General features: G+C 41.8%; 1 protein-coding gene across 1 annotated transcript in view; it reads right to left on the reverse strand.

The window, feature by feature from the left end:
- The window catches only part of grik4 (glutamate receptor, ionotropic, kainate 4), a 283,909-nt gene that overhangs the window by 46,131 nt on the left and 211,875 nt on the right, over positions 1-25,903 (reverse strand). Inside the window, exons 8-10 of the mRNA XM_030107939.1 lie at positions 18,110-18,271; positions 13,873-14,025; positions 10,589-10,693 (exon numbers count right to left, since the gene is read on the reverse strand). Coding sequence (XP_029963799.1) covers positions 10,589-10,693; positions 13,873-14,025; positions 18,110-18,271 — 420 coding nt within the window. The remainder of the gene's footprint in view (positions 1-10,588; positions 10,694-13,872; positions 14,026-18,109; positions 18,272-25,903) is intronic.

Here is a 25,903-nt window from a genome sequence, read left to right on the forward strand (position 1 = left end):
TCTCGGGCGGTTAATACCAAAGGAGTGATTAAGGGCCTCTTCTATGAAACTTAATTAGCGTTTCTTCTCTCTTCAGCAACCGGCCAGCAGCATTTAGCGCTTGCGCTGCTCGTGTGTGAATGTGTATGCGTTACGTAGATCCAGACACACACAGACGTGCTGAAACACGGATCCGCCCACGCAGCTTTCGCAGTGTCTTCCCCTGTGAACACACAGTCGCAGAACAAAGTGGAACACTGTAGCAGGCAACAGCTTGCCTGACCCAAACTGCAATAATTACTCATTTTACAGCTTCCTCCAATTAACCGGCGTGCTGCTGTCAATGAGCGGCACGCAGGAGCCAAGGGCCGGTCCACGGAGGCCAGGCGGCTGCAGAGAGGCTGGAGCGCTCCGTCAGCCCGCCGCCTGCTGAGGTGCAGTTGGACGGCAGCCTGTTTGTTTTTGGAAAGATTCTCGCCTCTTCTAAACCGGCAAAAAACGGTGGAGCGCTTGCTGTGTGCAGCTCTGCACAAAGACAAGAAGCAGACAACAGGGAGCAGCACCAAGTCCGTTAAAACTCACGCACGCACGCACGCACGCACGCACAAACCAAGCTCAGTTGACCTCTGATAACTGCACCTGCAACAAATAAAAATTTAATGTTGGAAAAGGGCTGAAATGAGGACCCGTCTTGTTTGAAAGTCTGCGATTTAGCCTCAAATATTGTGTTTTGACAAACAGCAGGCGTCCGTTGGGCTGCTCCCCTTCACAAGAGTCACACAGCGAGCCGTCACAACACAAACCACAGACTTTATCCTGGTTTGATCTTACCTTCCAAAACCACATGTCAACCGTTCTCTGGATGTAACACTTGGTGGGGATTTTTTTGATTAAAAACTTAAAACAATAAAACTATATAACTGTCAGAAAAGCTTGAATCAGAAGTGCAGCTTCAGCTTTAAAGATACTCAAAGCAACTGATCAAATCAGAAAGTCTGGGAGGATGAGGTTCCCCCTCAGAGCCTCAACCACACGTTAAGCTGAACACCTACTCTTCATTTTATTACAACACTTTTTCCGCTTTTCCCTTCAGAATTGTACTTCCTTTTTGGAGTATATAGGCTCAAAACATTCCTCATAACCAACACGATAGCGTCACACCTTTAGTTACAGATTTGTCAGCGACACCTCCATGAAAAGAACGTCCCGTTCCACCATAGATCAAACATCCTCTATTGAACTGAGAGTTGGTGATCATTGGAGTCCAGCGAGCTCACTGTCATGTTCGAGGAACCAGTTTTGAGATGATTTGAGCTATAATGAAAGTATTCCTGAGAATATAGCGCACTGTGGACTTCAACAGTCAAGCAGACTGTGGCATTTAAAGAATTCTCAATTGATAATAAGTGTGTGTGCCAAGAAAACATCCCACACACCATTACACCAGAGTGAAATGGATCCATGCCTTCATGTTTTTCAAGCCAAATATCTGAATGTAAGATCTGAACGTGGAGAGCATTCAACCAGTCTCACCTCTAATCTTTGACTTCTGGTATCAACAAGATATTTTGTCCAGAGAACTCCAGAGAACCACTCCGTCTGGCACGGATAACATGTCACCCTCAAAGTCACTTAAGTCACCTTTCTTACTTATTTGTATGCTCAGTTCACAGACATGCCTGAACAATGTTGCATTAATTGCAGTATAGTTCAAAAGGTGCACATAATAAAGTGGCTGGTTAGTGTATAATGCAACTATAAAGTTACGTTAAAGCATAGCTTTACTATCCACATTATTTCTCATGAGGTGATTTTATCAATACTCGTATTAGTATTATCTTGCAAAACCAATAGCTTCAGAAAATTATGAGGCTCTCTGTAGAAGTTTTCATTTATTAGAATTTAAACAATTTTTCTTCATTAAATTATTTACTGTTTGAACAAATATTTTCATCTACCAATTGTTAAAAAACAACGTAAGACCGTGCGAAACAGATTTTTTCACTTTATTTGTGCTTTTGGCAACATTGTTCTGAAACACAAGGAAAAGCTGCTCAACAGGTATTCTTTTCACCACAAGGCGTTAGAAAATGATGGCCTCATTGTTACAGGACAGCAAAAATGAATCATGATTACATAGAATGTAGCTAAATATTCTATTGCAGCCGTTTGATCAAATTACTGAGCCTCAGAACTGAATGTGCTGTCATATTTGTCACCAGAAGCATTCATATTGTCAGACCATGTGATCACTAGAGTGGTTTTTAGCATTTTATAGTTTAACATAAAAACTTTAATCGTATTTAATTTCCAGTCAATGAAGAGCAGTTAAAATGCTGTGACTTACACTTATTATTTTACATCACAATTATTTCATATACTTTAAATAAGCAGAAGACATTCATACACATGAAATCATGAAGACTAATGGAAGAAACACTTCTGTTTCCTAAGACTGTATGAAGATGTGAACCGGGTGAATCGGAGTCTGTAAACCGGCTGAAGGTGTGACTGTCTGTCTGTTACTGTTGGCTCTGTGGTGCACTACAGACCTTCACACACAGTACACCCTGATCAGCTTCAACCTCCTGCCACTACAAGTTAGAGTGTGAAGATAATCGGGGAGTTTAACTATCAAAACTGATTAATATCGTACCATTTAAATCATTGAATGTATTTTGAATTAAAGTCAGCCTCCAGCTTGTTTAAAGTTAAAACACTGACTTGTCTTTGACGTGCAAACAGCTAATGCTTCATCCTTCATCAGTCAACACCATAAATGACAATCACTGCCACACGATTCAGCCTCTACACAGAAAACGTTGTCATCCATTAAGATAACAAGGGAAACTAGACCCTCCTCTGTTCTTGGAGAGAAGACAGGAGAAACAGGTTGTGCAACTGTGTGCATCTACAATGATAATTTTACAGCCCAACGCTGGTGCTCACACCATCTGGAGAATACAACCCCGGTAAGCCATTCATATGCAAACACAAGCCAGAAAAGTTCTTATTAGGCTCCTTTATCTGACTCATTACACAGGCGCATGAAAGGACGGGGTGTGGGATACAGAGGATTACAGTCACTCCTTAAAAATTATACCACGAGTCAATCCAGTGAGGAGGCGGGTTGAAAGTCCCTGTTGTTGTCCTGAGTGTGAGGGTCTGCTGATATAAAACAGGAGCCGTTTGTCTTCGATGCAGAAATATAATTTCACTGTCTCAAGCTTTACAGCTTCTTGTCATTCTGCCGTATTTTTTTCCGTGGTGCTCTTTGTGTCTCATTTACTTGCGGCCTGTCATCCTTTTCTCTTTTCACCTCCATCACTCTTTTCCTCGTCTCTGTCTTCATCCCTCCACCTCCTTCCTCCTGCTGGCTACAGGTGCCAGCGGCGCCTTGGCCAGAACGCCAACAATGCAGCGCCAGCTTTGCCATCATCACTGGCCCACCTGGCTGCTGGCAGGGGAGCAGCTGGCAGATTGACTCTGCCTGCCAACACCCAGCTAAGAAATATTACTGCGTGACACAGCCACATCATATTTTGGAAATATTTAAGCTAACTTCTCTGCCAATTAAAGCAGTTATTTTCAATATTGAAATGATTTCTCTGTGCTTTTTTTTTTTGGATTGGGATTCATATAAATAGTTGAATGGAAAAACATAGAAAGATGATTATAAATGTGTGACTGAAATAAAAAGATGGATAGATGAAGCTGGATGGAAGAGCACACACAGACAGACAGAGAGAGACGGGGCAGCAAACAAAGCAGCAGGAAAGTGCTCTAATGTGTGAAAATACCTGCCAGAGAAATTAAATTTGTGACGGTGATTGGCCGTCGAGCGCTCGGATCACATGCAGGCCGCTGTTCAGCGCAGCTGAGGGGGTGATGGGTGAAGGAAGAGTGGGATGGATAGCTTAAGGTCAGCGGTTGTCTCTCCCATGACTAACTTCTCCAGAAGGCGGGGTCATTGATATTTAGGTTGTGTTGTGTGTGTGATTCAGATCCTTGTTTAAAAAACAAAAATGCATTCATTAGAATTCACTTTGCTCGACACAGTACAAAGCTGCCGATGCTTTATCCAAACAAAACACCCAAGGTATAAACTTGTCATGAGTTGATTTGCAAATATTCTGCTTAAACGATGTATGTGTAGGTGTGACTGTGTGTGTGTGTGTGTGTGTGTGTGTGTGTGTGTGTGTGGGCAGTGAGCCACTCTCCTTATCCCTGCCAAGGCCCTGGCACCTCGGGTGTCTGCCTGGCTGAAGCAACCCCAAACCCAACAGCATGTGGGAGGTGTTAGTCAACAATACAAACAACACTCGCATCCCGCGCCCCCACCCCGTCTCACACCTTGCCTCCTCCCTGACAATGCTACTTTATAATACTTCTGCTTGAAATCATCACATTAGGCCTGATAGCATTGTCCTTCTGCCCGAGTGGCTGGGCGCCAGGACAAAGACGGGACACGGGGAGACACAGACAAGGTTAATAAAGGCAGATGGGCTACTGTCTGACCGCTTCATGGGTTGCTAACATAAGATTTTCCCTTGACTCAAACGTACCCTTTGTTTCATAGAGATGACGGAGTGGAAGGGTCGAACGCTTTAAAACATTGTGAAAGTGTGTTAAAGCCGTCCTTTCTTTACCGTCACACTTGTCTGCAACTTAACAGAACAACAAGCGCTGCTTAAAAAGCCGCAGATAAGAAAGCAAGCAGGCAGTTATCTGCTACACTGGAGTAGTGACAGTTTGTTGGATTACAGAGATTTGAATGTCTATTATACATAATGCAGCATCAACAAAAAGACAGTCGCTTGGGCATCGGGGAAAGTTCACTCCGGAGCTGTCGGCTATATATGCTTTGTTACGACACAGAAAGGACGGCACATTTTACTTTACATTTCAAACATCAATACTGAGATGGGAAGTGAAATACTGGGGCCTGACATTTATAGAAAACAGGGTTTTTAGGAGCAAGCGCCACGTAACGGGCGCACAATATCAGCTAATGCATGTGAAAATCTTGACATTCAGACTGGGCTATTTGCTTGTAAAAGAACGCATAGAACAAATACAGTCTGTAGATTGTCCGCTGTAATCCTCTCATTGTATAGACTGAATAACAGCGAGGGAGAGGCAGAGACAAGAGGACAAAAAGAGGAATGACTGCAGTATTGAGCTATGTAGGATAAAACCAGAGGAGATGGACACAAATCTCCACAAATACAAACAGCAGCAATAATACTGACGAGATGTGTATGTTTCCAAATGAGACGTCATAAAAACTCAAGAAGGCTGCTCAATATCTTTCCACATAAGTGGATTTACACATAGAACTAAATGCACATCCATGTCTCTGGTGTTTGCTCACATGTTCATGTGCACTGAATTATTTCACAACAGAAAAATGTTTATGGTAATTTGGCTGCTGGTGTTTAAAGCATTCCAACGTCCTTCACCAAGGAGGATGTGTTTTCTGTGTCGTTTGTTTGCTTGTCTGTGTGTCAGCAGGAGGAAATGCCACCCCAATTTCAATAAAACAGTGAACGGGTACAGCGAGGCCAAAGGAACAGGCCATCAAATTTTGGAGTGGGTCTGACTCACTGGGTAGATAAACGCCATGTTTTGCTTTCCCTGAGAGTTCGAGCGAGGACGACTGGACTAATAAGTGTTGCACATCTGAAAACGCCGCACATGGTAATGAAGTGACAGAATCACTTTTCACATTTGGAGAAACCAGGAGGCTCCAGTTACAGCCCCGATTTCACTGGGCCGTGGCGTCTCTTGCTGAGGTCAAGATGCCAAAATTGTGAAAATAGTTTAGTTATTTTCCACTTCACTTGGAATAACTGTTAGTTGGTCTTTGCAAACTTGCCTCATACAAATAAGAATGTTGCACAAACTTCCATCACAAAGAAATACTGTAGCTAAATAAAACTGTGAATTGGCAAATGTTGTGCAACAGTTGTTACAAAACTTAGAAGTGACCCTACAAATATGAAAGATCTCCTCAACCTATCTGCTATCAATGTGTCATCAAGTTACAAAAAAAATGAGCTAAAAAAGTGCAAAGCCGCTATAGGAAGCTGACCTGAAATGACATGCTGAAGACAGACTGACAGTCTGACTCTTTTTTTATTTGCTGAAACTAAATCGAGAAAGGTTCTAAGTGGGGTTGAGAAACACACAAAGTATATTTTGCAGAAAGACAAGTTATGCAATTTTTTAGGTTTTAACTCAAGTAATGTGTTTTTCAGTTTTTGGTACTTTGTAGAGCAGAAACCTGTGAACCCACAGCTCAGAGAGATAGCAGCTGCAGGTTAAAGTTATTTTTGCTAATGGTTATAGTTTTGGAAATAACCCACTCTGAACAAGTTTCTAGTGAAATTTATGGAAACTGCAAAAACTTCATGCTCCAGTGATATTATAGCATGAAAGTAGGGCATTTAAAGTATACCTCTATGGAAAGTTTGCAGTGGAGATTCAACAACAATTCAACAACAGTGGAGGGTATACCACCAACAAAAATGTCAGTATTTGCCATGGACCTTTGAGCGTCACTGAGTGTGTCACATGGATGCTTTTAATTAGAAATTGGTTGATTCTGAATTAAGCAATTCCGGATTATATTCATGAGCTTCATGTTTATGTGGAAATAAAACAAAGAATTGAATCCTCTTTTACACTGAGGGCTGCAAAGCATTCTGATTGGACGGGGGCGGCCGTGACGTACTCACATCTACCGGAAGTAAACAGAGCATGTTGGCGACGATTTTTCTTTCTTTCTCGATCATCTTTGATGCTACAGCTTTAAAACTGTCCACATTGTTATGCGCCCATCCCTCCGCTCTTTTCATTAAATCCATTTCTTCTGAGACTCATGTTAAATAAATCATCTCCGTACAAGTTGAACCAACGTCATCGTGATGGATGAGCAAGCGCACAACGACAGGAATAAGGCATGGCTTCCCATTCTTGTTAAAGTGGATCCAAACGGTGATTCAGCTGATTCCAGAGGTTCACGATGGGATTCAGGTGTGGAGAAAGCGCAGGCCACTGTGTGTGAGGTCCTCCAGACTCCAGCAGGAGTTCACTAATGATGCCACCTCGATCAGCTGGAGCACCGTCGTCCATGAGGATGAAATTAGGCCAGTGTTTTTCATGCAGGAGCGCAGTGACTGGATTACTGATGTACTCCACCACCAAAGGCTCGTCTGGTGACAACAGTGACTGATGCACAGCGCGCTCCTTGACGCCGCCCAACATCATCTGCTGCCATGATTTCTGTTCATCATGAAAGGACTTTCATCAGAGAACAGCACTGAGGCCCACTGGTCCCTGGTCCAGTATAAATCCTCCCTTTTCCATCAGCTCTACGGGGCCTGTGCCTGGTGAAGCGGTCAGGTGATCTTGCAGGTCGTCCAACACTCAGACAACACAGATATTAACTATATCCAGTGGTCTGACGTGACATTCGGTGCGTCTCATCTTTCTTAAATGCGCCTGGAGTCGAGTCACATTCGTCTTCCGGTTCCACAGAACTCTGCTCAAGCAATCTTCAGTGTGGGTTGAGGCCCAAGGTCGTCCACGTCTCTGCCTTTCTGTGACTCTTCCTGTCTCTCTGCGTCTCTGTTCAACCAGCTGATGACACTCAGTGACACTCTGAGCTCAGTGGACACTCCTGCGTGAGGACTCCCTGTTTGAAGCCTCTGATGGCGAAGTACTGCTAATCAGTTGTTCGATCTCATATCAAAATGATATCAGCATGATGAGGAGGACTGTTTAAATACCGATTCAAGCTGAACCAGGAAATTCTTTCATGGATTAAACATTTTGTTAGACAGCAGCAAGTTGTGCAAAAATGACTCAAACATTGAACAGAAAGTGCATCCGAATGTTAGAAAAAGTCACGTTGAGTTCTCTTGCAAAGTTAATCATGCATTTTAGGCTCATCCTGAAATTTCACCCGAAAGCCGAGCATCCCTAACTTTCGTGTTCATCCACACATGTAGGTTTACATTCCGCAGAGAAGTTGACTTTTGGCTTTGGCAGAAGTCTCTCTGAGTGCCCTTTTAGCTCTGCTCTTCTGAGAGCTCAAGGCTACGTGGACATTTTGTTTCTGTTCGCTGGTTCTTCACTCTCAACTGAATTTTTCTTTTTGTTTTTTTGACAAACCTGTTGTAATGTACATTCATCACTGTATGTATTGCATTTTATCTCATTACAGATAACATGAAGCGTGGGTGGACTGTGATGTTAGAGACATCGCTGCAGGAAAAAAACAAACCCCACAGGAAATACTACTAAATTTATCCATACACATTCCCACAATTCCACTTGATTTTTTTTTTTTGGTTTCTCATTTCTTTACAGTCTTATTTATTCCCCCCACACACTGTGATATCTGTCACAACACATTAGTGCACCAAATGGAAACTTTACCTATTTTTTGACCCCTATGAAAGGTTATCTTTATAAATATTCCAAAACCCAGACTTTCCCACCTATTACCATAAAAGTAAACACGACCGCCGATGGATTCTTCATCTTCATGCACACTTCTATCGCTCACCTATTCAGAGCTTCCTCAACCTTTGTGCCGCTGTTTGCCTCTGAATTCTTTTCGCCTCCCATCCATTACTCACACACAACTGAGAATTTTAGCTGAGAGATCAACCATAGATTTGTACTGTGGGTGACGGCTCCGCTCCACTGGGGCATTTGGAGATACAGTTGATGGATGGGGGAGTACCGGGTTATCACTTTGCCCAAACAGGTTCTCCCCAGCTGCTCGTGGATTTGAAGAAATGCTCTTGTCTCTGCCTGCTTGACTAAAGCGGTGGTCGTAGTCCTTTTTTTTTTCCTTTCATCAAAGTGTTCTCAGGAGCAAACAGCACTTTTGCAAATGTGTCAACATTCTGACATTACTACCATTGTACTGCAGAAATGAAACTGTAAAATAAAATGAAAATCTCACAAAAAGCACATATTCAGTTAGTTATGATAAATAGAAAAAGATGTTCAGGAATGTTAAATACTTAAAAGAGAACACAGGCTGACAAAATGCCTCACCTGAATAATTTTGGAATTAGTCAAAATATTTTTGAGCAACTTCATACGAACAGAGTAAAATGCTTATTTAGTTTGGTATTTATAAGTAATGTCCTGAACATGTCCTCTAAAATCTCTCAAAAACCTGGAAAACAGCTCATTTGTATGAGGAAACCGTAAGAAAGGAAGCTGAGACAACAGATACTGGCTATTCTCGGAGCATGTAGCACACTGAAATTTAATGAGAGAAGTATTCATATTTAGTAGAACTCATGTCTCGGCCCTCAGCAATTTTCTTCATTTTTATTTTGGTCACGAAAAAAAAAAAAAAATCAATAATCCACCAATTCTCTTCATGAGCGACTTGCCATGCTACATTAGAAAAATGGGCAACTTCTTTAGTGAAGCAGACCTAACTTTATTTTTGAGTGATTGCGATAAACTCAAGTATAACGGAAAAAAGCACCAAAGTGCAGGTTTGACTGTTAGTGTTACGTCTATCAAACGATTTTGAAACTTGTTTCTGTCAATCAGATGTGGGAGAACTGAAGTTTGTTGCTTTGAATCCTTGAGACGAGCCCTCAGAAACACACCACAGTACCACCACACACACCTTTTGTGCAAGCGCACAAACAAAAACAGTCCAATTCATTAACAGTCTTGAAGACGCCCAGAGCTTCTCGTCTCTTACATTCATCACGGATTACTCCCACTGTTCCATGTAGACGCTTTTAATCTATAAGAAACTGCTGAGTATAAAACTCTGCCAGTGATTAAAAGCTGAGGTGTCACATGAGACCGCTCTCTGAGAACACACCAGCAAGTCATTGTAAAGACTTTGCACTTAAATTGAAGAAATTCTGATTAAAAACAAAAATTTAAATGAAAGCTAAAACTGCTTGTTTTAGAAAACACAGAGCTGAACAGTTATGACAATTCCTGACTACATATATTTCACAATGAGAGAATTTGAAGTGTATAATTACATAGAAGGTAATAAAAATCTCAAACTTAACCATCATACAAGTATATACATGTGTTACAGCTGTGCTGCACAAGAGCGGTGGTAACACTGGCAGCTGAACGTGACTCTGTCCATTTCAAAGTGGCGTCTTAACATCTGCTTTATTTATTTTGTCCTCTGGCGCACTGGCTCTCCTGTTAGGAGGATAATGGAGATTGTTTGCGCCGGGAGATGAGAGCCGTGAGAAAGTGTTATTGGGGCTCCCCGCTGTGCGCTGCGGCTCCAGCTACCTCGACTGGAACGTTTGTCAGAAGGAGCGCAGCGTCCTGGTGGGAGCAGGACTTTTTGCTGGAGTGCTTTGAGTTTGGCAGCAACACTTATATTAAAGCCAACGTCGATGAAAAAAAGAAAATGAAGGGCTCCGCAAGGGTCACCGAAGAACTACTAGACTATTTATATGTAAATTCTTTTCAGCCAAACACATTAGCTTCTCTTGCCGGCTGCTCAGTTGTTGGCCGAGCCCACAGCTGGTGGCTTGTTTGGAGAACGACGACCTCAACATCAGATTTGCACGCGTGGGAGTTACTTTACCTGCCTTAGGCCATCTTTGCTGTTCTGCATGATCCTCAGGGCGTAGTTGGAGCGCTGTCCTTTGCTGTTGAATTCGATGTGGCCTGTAAGACCTTCCAGTTCTACCTATCCACACACACACACACACACACACACACACACACACACACACACACACACACACACACACACACAAAGCTACGTGTTAAAAGACTTGACCAAGAAAATCCATCTGCTCGCCAGCATATGACTCATGGTTACATTAACCGGACGGCTCGGCGTTTGAAACAGCATGAATCAAATTTAGGCTAACAATGTGAAGACAAGGCTGTAATAACTTCAATTTACAGCAAAAAGAGGAGCGATTAGTCAAGTCTGCTTCCTCCGAGTGAGAAAGACAAACAGTGCGATATCCAACACGTGTCACATTTAAGTATTTTGATCACTTAGAGCCGTTTCTCCCTAACAGGAAAACACATTTTATTCACTGACAGCACATCTTTATCTCCTCTCCTGCTTTGTCTCTCAGTATTATGTGGAGACGAGATAAACTGACCCAGCGGATAGAGAGTGTATCTTTAACGGGGATGACAGCACAGACGTTATCTGCCGTCAGTGAAAATATCTTAGCTCTGAAATAACCAATTAACATGCAAAAAGAGAAGCAATAATGAAGATTTCAGCAATCTCGGTTTTATAACCTGATCTAATTAAAGCCATTACCTGTCAGACTGTAAGTGCAGTAAATATGAAATGACTAGTTCCTTTTGCCTAAAGACTGGAAACAGGGGGAACAGCCAACCTGCCTCTCCTGAAAGGTAATAAAATCCACCAAGCGAGACCACCCAGGGTAATTACACATTTTCACATTGGCTGGGGCCCAATTCTTGAATGACAATTAGCCTATATGAAACAATTATTGCAATTCTCTGAGCAATTAGTTTATTTGTTTAGCAGCACATTAGAATTTCTAGAAGATCCAAACTGCATATTTTTGGCTTCGATGTGCCAAATTGTTTATATAACTGACCACAATTTGCACAGCACGTGAATCGAAACTGACGGGAAACAGTTCCCAACCTTGACTGATTGTTTCATTGTTTCAGTAAAAGCATGTAGAGGACAAACACGTATGGTACATAACATAAAGTATGCAGGAAAAAAAAAAAGATAGCATTTGTGTTTGGAAGATTATTTCCTTGTTGCTTCACAGTAATAAATCTTCTTCCATTGGAAACAATGAATATTTCACCTTCACAGTCACATTTGTACAGAATACACATTTGTGGTATGAGCAGCACACGGTCTGCTCGCACGAATAACCTGCTCGATGCGCTCTGCCCTTGGCAAACAACCTTTCTTTGCTGATGAGCCGCGTTTGGTGTAGTTTAGCAAATAGGGTGATTGAAGTGACACAAAGAAGACAAGATAAAAAAAAAGATATTGACAGGACATTTTTTTCAATCAAGGCCAAACTCAGAAATCGACAGTCTGGAAACAAGCTGTGTGTTTCAAGAGGCCGTCGCCGGCTCCAACAGTGAGGGGTTCGTCAGAGATCATGGAGCAGTTCTGACCTCAAATCCATTAAACACTAATGGGGTCAGCTTGCTTGAGATGTTTGAGTAAAAACACAACCATGTGGTCAGCAGGTGGTAGAATATTATTAAATTAAATCCCGCAGCAGTGAGTGAGCAATGCTACTGAGGCTCGACCAGAATAAGCCAATATGGCTTGATCGATGAATTACAAGACATTCCATGAAGAATGACGCATATATGCTGTAAAGGCTTTCCATATATGATCACATTTGTAATTGTCTTTAATTTTTTACTGAACTCCCAGATGTTGACACTGTTATGGAGCTGTTTTGTTCTTGGTGTGGATGTTAAGCACACAGCCAGTCTGTTTCGGGTCTGTTGGCGTCTTCATAACAGCTGTGTAAATGTCACAGAGACAGAATAGGGGCTTGATGTTATTTTACCTCTGTTGCGCCTCAGCACTGACATTACAGGGAGCATCAGAGGTGAAGTGGTGCTTGTGTGAGCCGCTACAACGGGACTTAACCCATAAGTGAGAGACTCATATCACTCCTGTCACACCCCCGGTGTGTGAAGACATAAGATCACACACCGGGCAGCTTGAGCTTTGTGACCAAGCAGGGGATGTAAGTTTATATCTTTTTCACATTGTTCATAAGTTCACTATACACAGACGTGCCTGTTTTTAGTTTGTTTCTGTTGTGTTTGGTCAGTAAACTTTCTACAGTAACATTCGGCTCAGCAAAAACTCACAATGGTAGAGCATCAGCAGGCAGTATCAATCAAAAAGAACAGAGCTCAAGGTGCATTTACAGAGGATTGTGGGGAAAAAAGATCAAGGACAAAACATTTGTTTTATTAGTGCTGAGTAATGTGATTTTCTTTAATTCATCAATACCATTTTCTGAAATTGATGCGACAACTGTGCTCAGTTTAGAAAAGACTCGGACTGATCAGAGTTTTGAGTCGTGGCAGTTTATTTCAGTGGACGGCTAGAATGGCTTCCAGAAGCTTCTGCTTGCCAGTCAACCTTACCATGAAGGACAACAAAGTCACTGAGATTGACCGAATGCAACGATATGTTGTTAAATGTGAGAAGGTTCAAGGTTCTAGTCCGCTGAGGTACACTTTGAAATGCTGCAGGGGAAAATGGATGTCCTCCATCCGAGTATAAGTATGCTGATCAACAGGAGGTATAATCTATAAAAGGTAAACTGCAGATTCTGTATCGACATTCCCATTTTTGTTGCAGTCATAAACATTAATGCAAATTTATTTCTCTGCTATAAACTTAAAAAAATTAATGAAAAATTTTAAAGATACACAAAGCTGCCATTTCCTGTATTACATAAAGAGGGAACAGTTGTGTGTATTTTAATTGGCATATTTTTTAACCAAAAATCATTTTGTGATGTTCTTCAGTCAATAACTGCTTGACAAGTTTTTTTTTTCATGGTGCCTCACAGGAGCAAGTCAAACAAACACAAACTTGGATTATGTTCAATAGTTATGTAAATGAGTATTATCAGTCACTATTAGCATGTGAACCTCGTAGCTTTGATATGTTCACTGACAGCAGGTATTAATGTTGATCTGGGAGCTTTGGAAATGCTGGCGTGGGAATTTTTCTACCCTCGGAGAGTTTCCTGTTTCCAGTCTAATCATCTGACTTCACCAATGTCTTCATTCTCTATGTAAGAAAAATCATCAAGCTGTGACTCTAAGTCGGTCTCATCACCTCAACACACCCAGCAGATGCAATCTTACCATCCTTAGGTAATTCATGAGGCTGGTGCCATGCTCCCAGATCTTGGAGGACTTGCATGAGAGCTGAGTGGCGCCGACGTTCTGGCTCCGGTTCAGCTCCTGGACCGCCGCCACGACAGCGTATACCGCATCAAAGAGCAGAGCTGACGAGAGCTGCAGAGAGAGAGAGTGAGAGAGAGAGAGAGAGAGAGAGAGAGAGAGAGAGAGACAGACAGAGCAAAAAGGTGTGAATAATTCCACATATACTCAAACCTGGAAATACTCATAGCACTCCCACCAAGTGCAACATGTCAGTGGTTAGCGGTCAGCGAGGGGTTAACCCATCCCCGGAGTGGTGGAGAGATTATTCCATTAGATCATTAGAAAGACTCTGATCTGCTGACAGTGTTGGAACCGTCTCTCTCTCCCTCTCCCTCTCCCTCTCTCCCTCTCTCTCCCTCTCAGAGCACCGCTGTCCTTCCTGCTCTTATCCCCAATGAAGCTGGCACACCATAACCATTCCAATTACTGCCTGCCTCTCTCAGGCAGGGCTACAGAACAGTGGGAGCGGCTGCTTCTCCTCTCATCTCTCTCGCACGCAAACAGCTACTGCATCCCGCTATGTGCGTTTCATAAAAATGTTCGATGCCCTGGCCACAAATGCCCATGGAGTGCCTGTGCATTCCTGCCTCATGCTTGGTGAATATTGATAGCGGGCTGAAAGGGACAGTGATGCACTGTAAATTTGTAAGGCTAAAGAGAGCTACAATAGGCCATTAAACTGCAAAACAGTGATGTATTACAACCTTGAATTGGCTAATGTAATTGGTAAATTGCACATTAAGGGCGATACGGTGTAAGCAAACAGCCTGTGAAGACACTACAGCCACAGATCGATGTATTTTAGCTGTGACTTATGGGCATAATGTCATTGTGGTGGGAAACAATAGGAGACTGTTAAGTCAACCCTGCAGAGTAAATGAGGAAATGCAGCAATCCCGATTCTATCCTACCCATTGTTATCTATCTCAATGTGAAGCAGATAATGTCCTCCCTCTACTCAACCACCTTGTGTGCAAGCCTGGACTCTATTAACAACTTTTTATTGGCTGACCTGGACAGCAGGGGTGGACTTTGTTCCAAGTTTTGTTTGGTCTTATAATGAGTACGAGACTTCAGGGTCACGGGGGCCTGGCATCAGTGGCTGGACACTACTGATGAAATACAGTCTGCGAAAAAACCGTCCTGGAGTAGATAACAAGCAGTTTACAACCCGCGATGTGCGCAGAAAAGACCATATTACCATATTCGCTGTGAAACTGAACCATCAGAGTCTATCACAGAATCAGCGCTTGATTAATTTCACATTTACAGTTGCGTCGGGTTGGAATCAAAAGAGACGCCCCGGATCCGTCCCCCTTTCCTCTGCTGCTCTGGCTGTGATGTCTTCACACCGTTGACACCGTCACCGGGGCAACGGAACACAGCCAGGACGGTAAAGGTGAAGCTACGGTCCTGTAGCTCTCAGACAAAGTCGCAGACGCTCCCTCGTCTCTGTGTCTTGCCTGGTTCAGAGTCAATTATGCTCCAGGTTTCACACTGTCCACTCGTTTGTAGCGGCTGTCTATTGATGTGGATATCATTGGGATATTTTAATGACATGATTGAGCCGGTGAATTTCGATCACATCTGTCTTGCCACCACCTCTGGACGGTAGAGGGGTCAGCTCAAGTGTGTTCACATGCTTATTATTCACATTATCCCCGCGCCCAACACTGAGGGGTGGTATTAGCAGATTGTTGGGTCAACGTGAGAAGGGATTATCATCACATCATTAGCTATTTTCTTGATGGTAAGAACTTGTACACTAAAATGTCACAACTTTGGAAATGAATTATGATAAAATAAAATAAAAAGACACTGTATTATCTCTGTGCATGTGGAAATGGGTTAATCGGCCTCTCGCGCTGCAGTCAGCCTTTATTCTCTCTAGTTATTAGTTAATTAGTCACAAGTCTTAATTGCCGAGGGCTCACTGAGCATCCGAGTGACCTGCTGCGTACAGAACGTGTCTCTCTTTTTTTTTTTTCCATGCTGTGTTCAAAGTATTCTTAACCTGTTTCACTGCCCAGCTTGTGTGAAACAGAAGGTGGTGATGAGAGTGTGTATGAGCACATTTGTTTCATTTATGACTTTCTCTGAACTTCAAACACCGAGGACTAATTTATTAAAAATGCCTAAGTTCATTTCTCTCTCCTAATGAACCCCTTAAGCAAACAAGAAAACTGCAGAAGAGGCAGATTTTTTTTTCTGCATCCAGATGCATTAATATTATTTTTTACTCAATTTGTTAGCAGCCAAAAAAAAAGCACATTTATCATATTGAAAGATGACATTTGAAATTAAACTTGTCTTCTCTGGGTACTTCTGCAGTTTCCTTTCACTGTCCAAATTCTGATAATGTGTCCATTTTATATCCTGCCTTTTGCTTTTGCCTGCTGGACGAAGCAGCATTGGCAGTGGATGGATAAACAGGTTGGTTGAAAAACATAATTCCATTTTTGACTCGCTAAAAAAACAACAACAGTATTCTCTTGTTTGTTCTGACAGCAGACAGTTCAATCCGGATGTGATGTTGCTGCAGGAGTTTTGTGGGTGAATTGGTGAAAGCACTTATCGAGACTGATTACTCATGAGGCAGATCATGCCCATATCAATTTCTGCAGCTCTTCCACCATTTTAATTGGTAAATCTGAGAAAGAAGACTCAAAGAAGGCCTGGGTTGAAACGTAAGGACAACAGAAGTGCAGTGCATCCAATACAAAACTGCAATTTTCTTCAGTTAAATATGTGTAAACAGTGGTTTTGTAATTCACGACTGTTTCAAAGTCACTTATTCAATGCATGCAGAGCACAGCGTGCTGAATCTTGAAGTAGAGATGCAGTTGAGATGGAAGCTGACAGAGTTTTATAGGGGGGTTGCTGTGAAGGTAAGTCGCTGTGCACTTCCTCTGAAGCAGATTTAACAAGGAAGCTGCCGTTTTAAATGTAATAGGAAAGGTGGCAAATGATGCTAATGAGCTGTCTGGATAACAACAACTGCCGACGGCAACACCCGAAATTACAGCAGTTAACTGGATAAATGTCATCTCTGCGTATTTCAGAATATAACGGCGTCTCTGTGACTTTCTGTTTTTTTTTTCCTAAGTACAAAACTGTCAAGCTTAAGAAGGTTGTGTTTGAACAAGACAAAGGAATGTTCAAATAGGGTTCATCTGTTATTTTCACACACAGAAAGTTTTGTTTCAGAGCGTCAAATTTACCTTGATTTACATATTTAGCAGGAGGGGGGAAAGGAGGACCTCTGGTGAAGGTTAACCACGTGCAGCAGTAAAACCAACATTTGGTCTGAAATCGTGTTTAACTGCTCCTCAGTGGCCTTTTGTATAAATCTGCCAGGACATGGATAAGTTTTAATCCTTCCTCTGTTTAGCAGTCTCAAATGTGGACTTAAAATGCCCAAAAACCACCCCACCCGCCCATGCAGGTTTTGAGTGAAAGTATTATGGTCTGCAGATGAAAATCGCTGAAATGTTACAAAAAATGAGTAATTGTTACTTTACTGACATCAGTGATGTGAAAGATGATGCATCATAATCTGAATGTTATGAGAGCTTTAAAGAATCTGATTGATGAACTATTGCGGTGGTTTTGAAGAGTAGTTCAGACCTCCCCTGGTCTTTTCCCAGCATGCCTTTCCTGTCTGAACTCAGAGATGAAACCATGATGAAAATGATAAGAGGCCAAAAATATGAATTATTTTATTAAAACATTCTAATTTCTCCCTTAGTTTAAGTGTAATGATGGTAATCATAAAACCACAGATGAAATGGTCATCACAGTGGCCGAAAATCGATAAAGACAAACATAATATTCTAAAATAACTAACATGAGAAAAGTTGGAATTTGTTTCTGCATTTTGTTTAAACATTTTTTACTGGCAACAACATGGGGGAGTGCTACTGGATGGAAGACAAAGCATCTGCAGTGTGTGAGGAATGACTTTTTAAAGCTGCTACTGCATTACTGTATTGCTATGTTGTGATCTACTTATAAAGTAGGTTGATAAATTACTACAGTGACATTAAAATGTGAAGACTTGAACAGAAGGAGCTGAAAATCATGTTTGCTGCTGCAGGTTTCAATACGATCATGTGTCGGTGGTGTTGATCGTGACGTTTGCGGCGTGGATACCAACCGGGGTCCCGGCAAACGGCGCGTGGTCGCAGTTCTCTTGCCAGGAGCGGTTGAGGCTGAGGACAAAATCCTGGAAGAAGGGATGTGTTTTGTTGAAGACAGAAAACCCGACGATGTTGACTCGTTGGTCCGCCACGTCGTCGAGTCGTAGTAAAGAGAATTCCTGGAGGAGGAAGAGACAGAAGAAAAAGACGGAGGGAGATTACTGGATTATAAATGAATGCGGCTCAATTCAATAGGAGCTGTCATACTCTGCAGTGATCGACCATAATGTGTTTGAATTAGACGGATAGCTGCATTGAATTATTGTCAAAGTAAAAAGGGCATGTGTTCATCAGGAAAGTTTACATTCGATTTAATCTGTCTGATTCACTTTTCATTAACTTCTGTTATTCAAGCTGATTGACATGAAAAATCTGCTGCAATTTATTCATTTTAAACCACTTAGCCACGCATCACTGGGAAAAACCACGCGGACGCTGGCCATATGTACTTTCTGATGTGCAGGTCATGAATAGAAGATTGTTAAGTTAACAGGCTGGAAGCAGAAGGAGCATATAGGGCGAGAAAGCAAAGCACATTGACACTGATACACGACTTGGAATGGAAATCAAGGCATATTGAAATGCTCCGGGTCAGGAGAAGAGGAAAATGCAAGTAATTTGTTATTTGCCTCCTTTGCTTCAGGGACAAGCTACTTTTCGGAGCCCGGGGAAGAGCAGTCTGGGGACAGGCCAAGATAGAGATGAAGAAGAGCTGCAGAAGGAGGAGGAGGTGAAGGTGGGACCAGGGATGAACACCTCCTGAAGGTTAATAGAGGTGTCACAGCCCAGTCTCCCCTCAGGTGGCTGCCTGCCTACCTGCCAGCCTTTTTGTGCCGTCTCACTTATGACAGCCCAGACCGATTCGGTCTACCTATCCGCCCCACGCCACAGAGGAAGAGGAGCCGGTGGAGAAAGTTAGAGAAATTATAGCAGAATGTGTAGTGTGAGAGAAAAGAGACAGCATGTGGAAACGGATTCGACTAGGTCTGTGAACTCATTGGAAGCAAACAGTAAACGTAAAACAATGAGACACATTATTGACAGGAAGTACATGGATCGTAAATTCACTTGACTTACAACGCCGACTTCCAGCTTCTGCCGCCTCAATTTGCAACATATAATCAGCCACATTCACCCATTAACACACTCGCACGCCAGTGGAGACGGCTGCCGTGCGAGGCCCAACTGTTGACACAAAGTTACCTTAAAGTTACCTGATCTGAACATATCTGACATAAGTACAGGGATACACAACGCGCTTCACACAATACCGTACAACCATGTTTCACTTAACACAAACAAACATTCAGCTGGGAAAAAGTGAACTTCTAGAAAAATGGATACCATGGACATTTTTTTTACTGGAATCAGATGTTCCACAAGTGGAGCAAATGAATTCCATATAAGAAAAAAATCAGCTGATATAAGCCTTACTCCACAATACTTGATATGTCAATGGAAAGGTTAACTTCCAAAGAAAAAATAATTTTCTGTATTTAAATATTCATTCTTATGGAGTCCCTAAAAGGACAACAAACATTTTTTTTCAAGGGAGTTTTACGTGCTTTCTTGAAATTTTAAGGAAGCACGTAAAGTTGTTTACGTGAGCAAGTAAACAACTTTACGTGCTCCCTTAAAAGTTCTAAGCCTGGATCATGCTTTCCACGTGTGCATGCACACTGATCCAGGCACTCCAGACTGTTCATCTGCTCTTTTATTACCAATTATTTATAAAAAATTAAGCATTTTCAGTATATTATCATTTAGTATCATTTTGCCTTTTTTTCTGTTTCTGAATGTGGGGGTGGCTCCCGAGCGATCACTAGATACTTTCACTTCTGTCGGCAGGCCTTCTCATCCCTCCAGACAGAGTCTGCTCTCTCCGTCCACAAGTTCTTCACTCTTTGGATTTGATGTTTTTGTAGATGGAGCTCCAGCCTGATGGCTTCACAGAGTCACTTTTCAAAGTTATGGTTTGTCATGGTTTTTTTGCTCTGGCGCATGTGTATACCGATGCGACGCGCAACTCAGTCACAAAATTTGGGCTGCGCATGGATGTCCGCGAACTTAAAGTTCTTTACATGAGCGTGTGTGTAAACACTGATTCTACTTTAAGCAAGTATACAAAACTCCCTAATTAAAAAAAAAAAAAAAAAAAAAAAAAAAAAAAAAAACTATGTCCTTTACCCCATACATTCTGGATAGAATAAGTCTGAAATAAGAGCAAAATACCTGAATCAGTTTTTTGAACGAAAATAAAATAAATAGGTGTAGCCTAATAAAAAAGTGCACTTGTTGAAAAAGTCCTACATATTGAAGGACTTATTATTCAAACTGTTGAGTATGGATGTGGCTCAGATGGTAGAGGAGGTTCTCTTCTGATCTGCAGCTTTGAGGTTTACCCGATCACCCTGTACATGTGTCAAAATAAGATTGGACAAAATGCTCCATATCCGTACGAATCCCAATGGTGTGTGCTCGGCTCGCACAGCATATATATAGCAGCTATTGCGATTGGTGTATGATCGTGTGACAGATGGCGTGGGTGAATGGGTGACTCTGACTGATCTTGTAAAAGGTGTTGAGACTGTTGAAGTAAGAAAAAGTTCTTAATGAGTGACTGTCCATCCACAACTACTTTATCAACTAATTATACAGAATATCAATAAAAAGCATATGGACCTGGAACCTCGGAGATGATGCTCGATACCACAGGACACTGACCCGAAACATGGAAGTCAACATGTTCTAGAAAGACTTGAAAATTAACAAAATGATTCACTATCTGGAGTGAAATGACACACCAACTCCCACCTCCTTGTTCTACTTGGTGACTGCAGCACTCCGCTCTCCAGATGGGCTTCAGTCTTTTCATGGCGCTTTCAAGTAGCATCACATGCAACACCTGTCTGCATGTGATATCAATCACACTACTATTCTTAGCAGATAACCTGAAAAATGCACGTGAACTGAAAGCACAATTTGCTACTGTGAGCATCATGTGTGCAAAATCTAATCCTGTCCACCCTGCTGATGGAGCTGCTGTGGCTCATGATTGATCTTTTAAGAAGATAACTAATTTTCTACACACGTATTTCATCTTTACTGGACACAACTATTAAATATTCACAGGGTTGATTAAGAATATATGATGCAGATTACACCATGACTTGACCAATTCATGCAGAAAGCAAAGAAAAAACAAAAACAAACAAACAAACAAACACAAAACAAAAAGATTTATTTGGTGACTGCAGGTGCCAGAAAGCTAAACTGATGCAAAAAAAAAAAAAAAAAATCTCTCTGCAAACAAAAACAATGATCAAAGCAGCAAAGTGCTGTGCTTACTTGCAAGTGGCCTCCTGTCATGAAGTAACCCAGTCATGTGTGCTATCAGCTTCATGAAGCACACCCAGAGCTTAACCCAAAAAAAAACCAAAAACCCCCCGAAAAAAACATATTTTCATAAGCCAGAGAAACACCTTGATGGGCTCCTGGAGATTTCAAAGCTTTCAAAATCTGAGGCAGACAAATGAAAACTGGAAAAAAAAAAAAAAAAAATGTCCTTTTCATCTGTGCGAGGAAAATGGATGAAAGAGGATTAGGAAAATCAGATAATGGACGTACAGACAAAGAGAGCGAGTAGGTCAGTGAATTAAATAACTGATAAACACGTAGGTGGAAAAGGCTCTCAGACCAAGAGCAGACCCAGCGTGAGTCACTCCGCCGCCGTGGCGTCTCCGGCGGGGGGGAGACGCTGCATATCGACTGTGAGTGGGAGACGGAGACCTGTCCTCGCCGATGCCCCCCTCCCAGCAACCTCTAACTCCCAAATGCTTTTTCATGCCCATTAAAAACAAGCAGCTTGGGCAAACTCTGAAACGCATTATAACATGGAAAAGGTCTGCTCTGGCATCCACTGCAGTCTCGAGAAATGTGAAGCATAAAGTTATATAATGTTTTATTTTTATGTGAAGCCACAGAGCAGTCCCTTCAACAAGACACAGAAAAGATGCATCGGCAAGAAGAAGAAGAAGAAGAAGAAAAATCTTTAAAGGCATCTGTTTCTGAAAGGACCACACCAAAAACACAAAAAAACTGTCAATAGAAGAAGACATTTATTGTACAAACACTGAGTCGAGCACAGATATGAAGACATTTCTACCCAGAAAGGGAGTGTGCAGATATCTGACTCACTGCTGATGCTCCTAATTGTCTCTCCATCGATGATTAACTGTTGGATGTCAGTATCAGCTCATCTGTCACATCTTTACTCTTGTATTTAACCACTGTGATAAAGTCTAGTTTCTTTTTAATCACAGGTTTCGTCAGATTTTTGTGATATTTTCATTTCAGGTTTATTTTCCTTGTTGGTGGCTGGTTGGAGTTATGTGATCATCCGCTTTTTATTTTATCAATCCGTGTTTCATTAACTCCCCTTCCCGCTCTATGGTTGTAAATAGCGAAATCTGTTTTCTGTGGAGAGCACTTCTCCAAGCCGCTTCTTTAAAAAATTATGGAATTATTTTAAAATTACTCACAAATAAGTAACTTCTGCATCACTAATAGTGAAGATTCTAAGTCGTTTCTCCTGTCAAGCAATAAGTCTGGACATAACTTCATGCTTTCAGATAAGAGGTGAGAGAAGAACAGTGCTATATGTTGGTAAACTATATAAGTAGGACAAAACTACGCAACAATTGTCACCGCTCTGTGGGTCAGTCTGTTGACTGATTCTCTCTTTAAGCTCCGAAAGCGTTAGTTATTAGTCAATAGATGGTGCACACACGGTATGTTGCTCAGTTATCACTAGAATACAACATTTTCAACGACAAAGGAAGACAGAACAAATCTGGGTGTTGCAGACGAATCACTAGATGTTTCAAAGTAAGTAAGTACGCAGTGGTTCTAACTTGCCGGCTGAAGCGACCTCCTGCAGTTCATCTTCCTGATATTGCTTGTGTTCCTCTGCTCCACCTCCACAGCGTATATCTGCCATAATCAAACCCTGACCTGCTCCTGATCCTTTCTGTACCGCTCTACTAATTTGGATTTCAAGTCGCGGTGTAAAACAGAGAGTATTCTGAGCGCGGGCTAATTACAGGACGGTGCACTGAAGTTTAAGGGGCTTCTAGCTGCTCTTGAACTTCGGGAGACAATTCAGTTAATGACTAGAATAATGCTCTAATGGTCTTGTTAGAGAAGAGACCATCTGCTCTTTGTAAGTATTGCATTTCAAAAACGTATTTGAGTGAAATTAAAGGCTCGGCTCTCAATGTTGCATTTGGCTTTTGAGCACAATTCAAAAATGGGTTTTCGGTAACACTGGATTTAATTGCAGCTCTGGAACTAAATACATCGTGATGGAAGTACAGAAGAAAAAGAGCTAAGACAGGGATTACATGTCTTCCTCAGCAAAGCTTGAGTAATATGTAATCCCTATCTTAAGTTTAACACTTATGTGACTACAGCAGGAAAAAATATCCTCAGAAAAAGTTTTTGAATTATTTATTATTTAATTACTAACTTAAAATAAAGTTTAAAGCCATGATATCATCGAGTCTTGTGCATTTCGTGAGCTTCTCTTCAGTCTTCTTCTATCTTTAGCAGTTTCCTCTTGGACCTCCATAAGCCTTTCGGGACCGCCCATATAATTACTGGCTAAGTGTACTTTAATAGATCATTAGAGTCAGAGCTGTGCAAACGAGCCTGTCATTAAGCATGCCCCTCAAGGATGCGTGCACGTGCATACACACGGCAGGGCTTGCACAAACACCGGACCGGAGAGAGAGAGCGCGTGTCATGCTCACACACGGGGAAATGAAATGCCTGTAATCGAGCAACACGTGCACACACTCAGCGATGACCGAGGTCACCAAAATATCCAGAGGCTGCGTCTGTGGAAAACTAATGCGCCGCTTTCTGTGGATTTTCAGGGCACAGGCGCTGACGTCCAGGCTCATTCATCCTCGAAAACAAAGGAATAACCACACTTTGTCATGGTTCCATTAATTTGGAGGACTTTACATTGACTAATATCATTTTTATCCTCGCCTTCAGGTGCAATGTGTAATAATTACAGTGTCATTTTAGTGTTTCAGCAGTTTATTATTTATTTTTACCAAAAACATCATCATGAAAAATAATTACATCTTAATTAACCAGTGTAAAATGGGTTAGTGTCCTGCTACATGATCTGGATACCAGATGCTGATGCAAGATGGGCTTAATGGGATTGGTATTTCATATCAATAATAAAAAAAAAAATCTGACACTTGACATTTGTTTTGTTTGAGATATTTTCATTGTATCTCATTATTTTATTTATTTTCTATTATTTTATTTATTTTTCTTTCTTTCCCTTTTTTCTCTTTTTTTACCCTTTTATTTTTTTGTTATTTTTCATAAAAGACAAAACTGATTAAAAACTTGAATTACAAAAAAATTAAATAAAAAAACAAACAAACAAACAAACCAAAACAAGTATGTGAATTCTGTCGACTTTAATTTTTCTTGTTTCAATCTACAATAGTCACACATTGTTCCTTCACTCGTGATGACAACCATCATTTTCCTGAGCAATAACCATTAAACCAAGCTATTGTTCTGGGATTAATAACTTTTATTATTAAAATTTACTTTTTTTCATCCGAATGGGAGGTGGGGAACAAGAATGAGACCGTAACATGCACAGTTTAAGTGCACGCACGCACACACACACACCCACAGACACCCACACACACACACACACACACACACACACACACACACACACACACACACACACACACACACGAAAACTGAGACAAAGCAAGATGTACAAATGAGCAACTCCTGCACAGTAAATGAACGGTGTGAAATAGACCATTTAGTGAGAGACAGTCTGTTCCCAGTGGGGGGGTGAGAGGGGGGCATGAAGGCAAAGTAGGAGGGTTGAGGAGAGCATTGCGGAGAAACCAACTGTTACCACGCGATAAGTGAAAAGACTAAACAAACAGCACGACGATGAGGCAGAGAGAGACAGAGAGAGAGGATGGACAAAAGATGGTGTGAGAAGTTGAGAGATTAGCTGGCACAAACAAAAGATAAAAAAAGTAGTGTACGACAGAGAGAGAGAGAGCGAGTGAGAGAGACGGGGCTGGAGTGAAGATGAGAGGAGGTGCATGTGTGAGTAAGTACGAGGGAATGACAGGCTGGCCGAGGGCGCTCGACACCGGCTGTCACCTGGAGATCAATCAGCAGTCGGAACCTGAGCCAACCAGCCAAAAACTGTTGCTTCACCTCCTCTTTGTGCCCGCCGAAAACCTCACAATCTGAAAATCTCTGCATGCTTCTTCTTTGTTCTTTCAACATCTCTTTCATCATTTCAATGGACTCTAAAAAAAAATCTGCATTAGAATTGGTAATCTATTAGTTTTATCTTTTTTACTTATACATAAACTTCAGAGCACGCGACCACTTGGTGTTTGTAAGAATGAACCCATGAATATGGAGACGACAGGCGGTCTGACAATGCTCACGATTTCTGCACAACGCATGCACGCGCACACACACTCTTCTGCAGCGGGGAATGCTCTTATGAAGCCATCATCACAGACACAAAACGAAGCGGAAACTTTGAATCACTCGGTCTCTTCAGTTCCTAACTTATTGATCTCATTTCCCTAAATAGGACAGAAACGTGGAGAGTTTAAGTGCTGTTTCAGGGACTGAGAACATCCCCTGAATTGGGATGCAGCTCCGCGGCATGC

This window comes from Salarias fasciatus, chromosome 14 (genome assembly GCF_902148845.1).
Source record: "Salarias fasciatus chromosome 14, fSalaFa1.1, whole genome shotgun sequence".
Lineage (NCBI taxonomy): Eukaryota > Metazoa > Chordata > Actinopteri > Blenniiformes > Blenniidae > Salarias > Salarias fasciatus.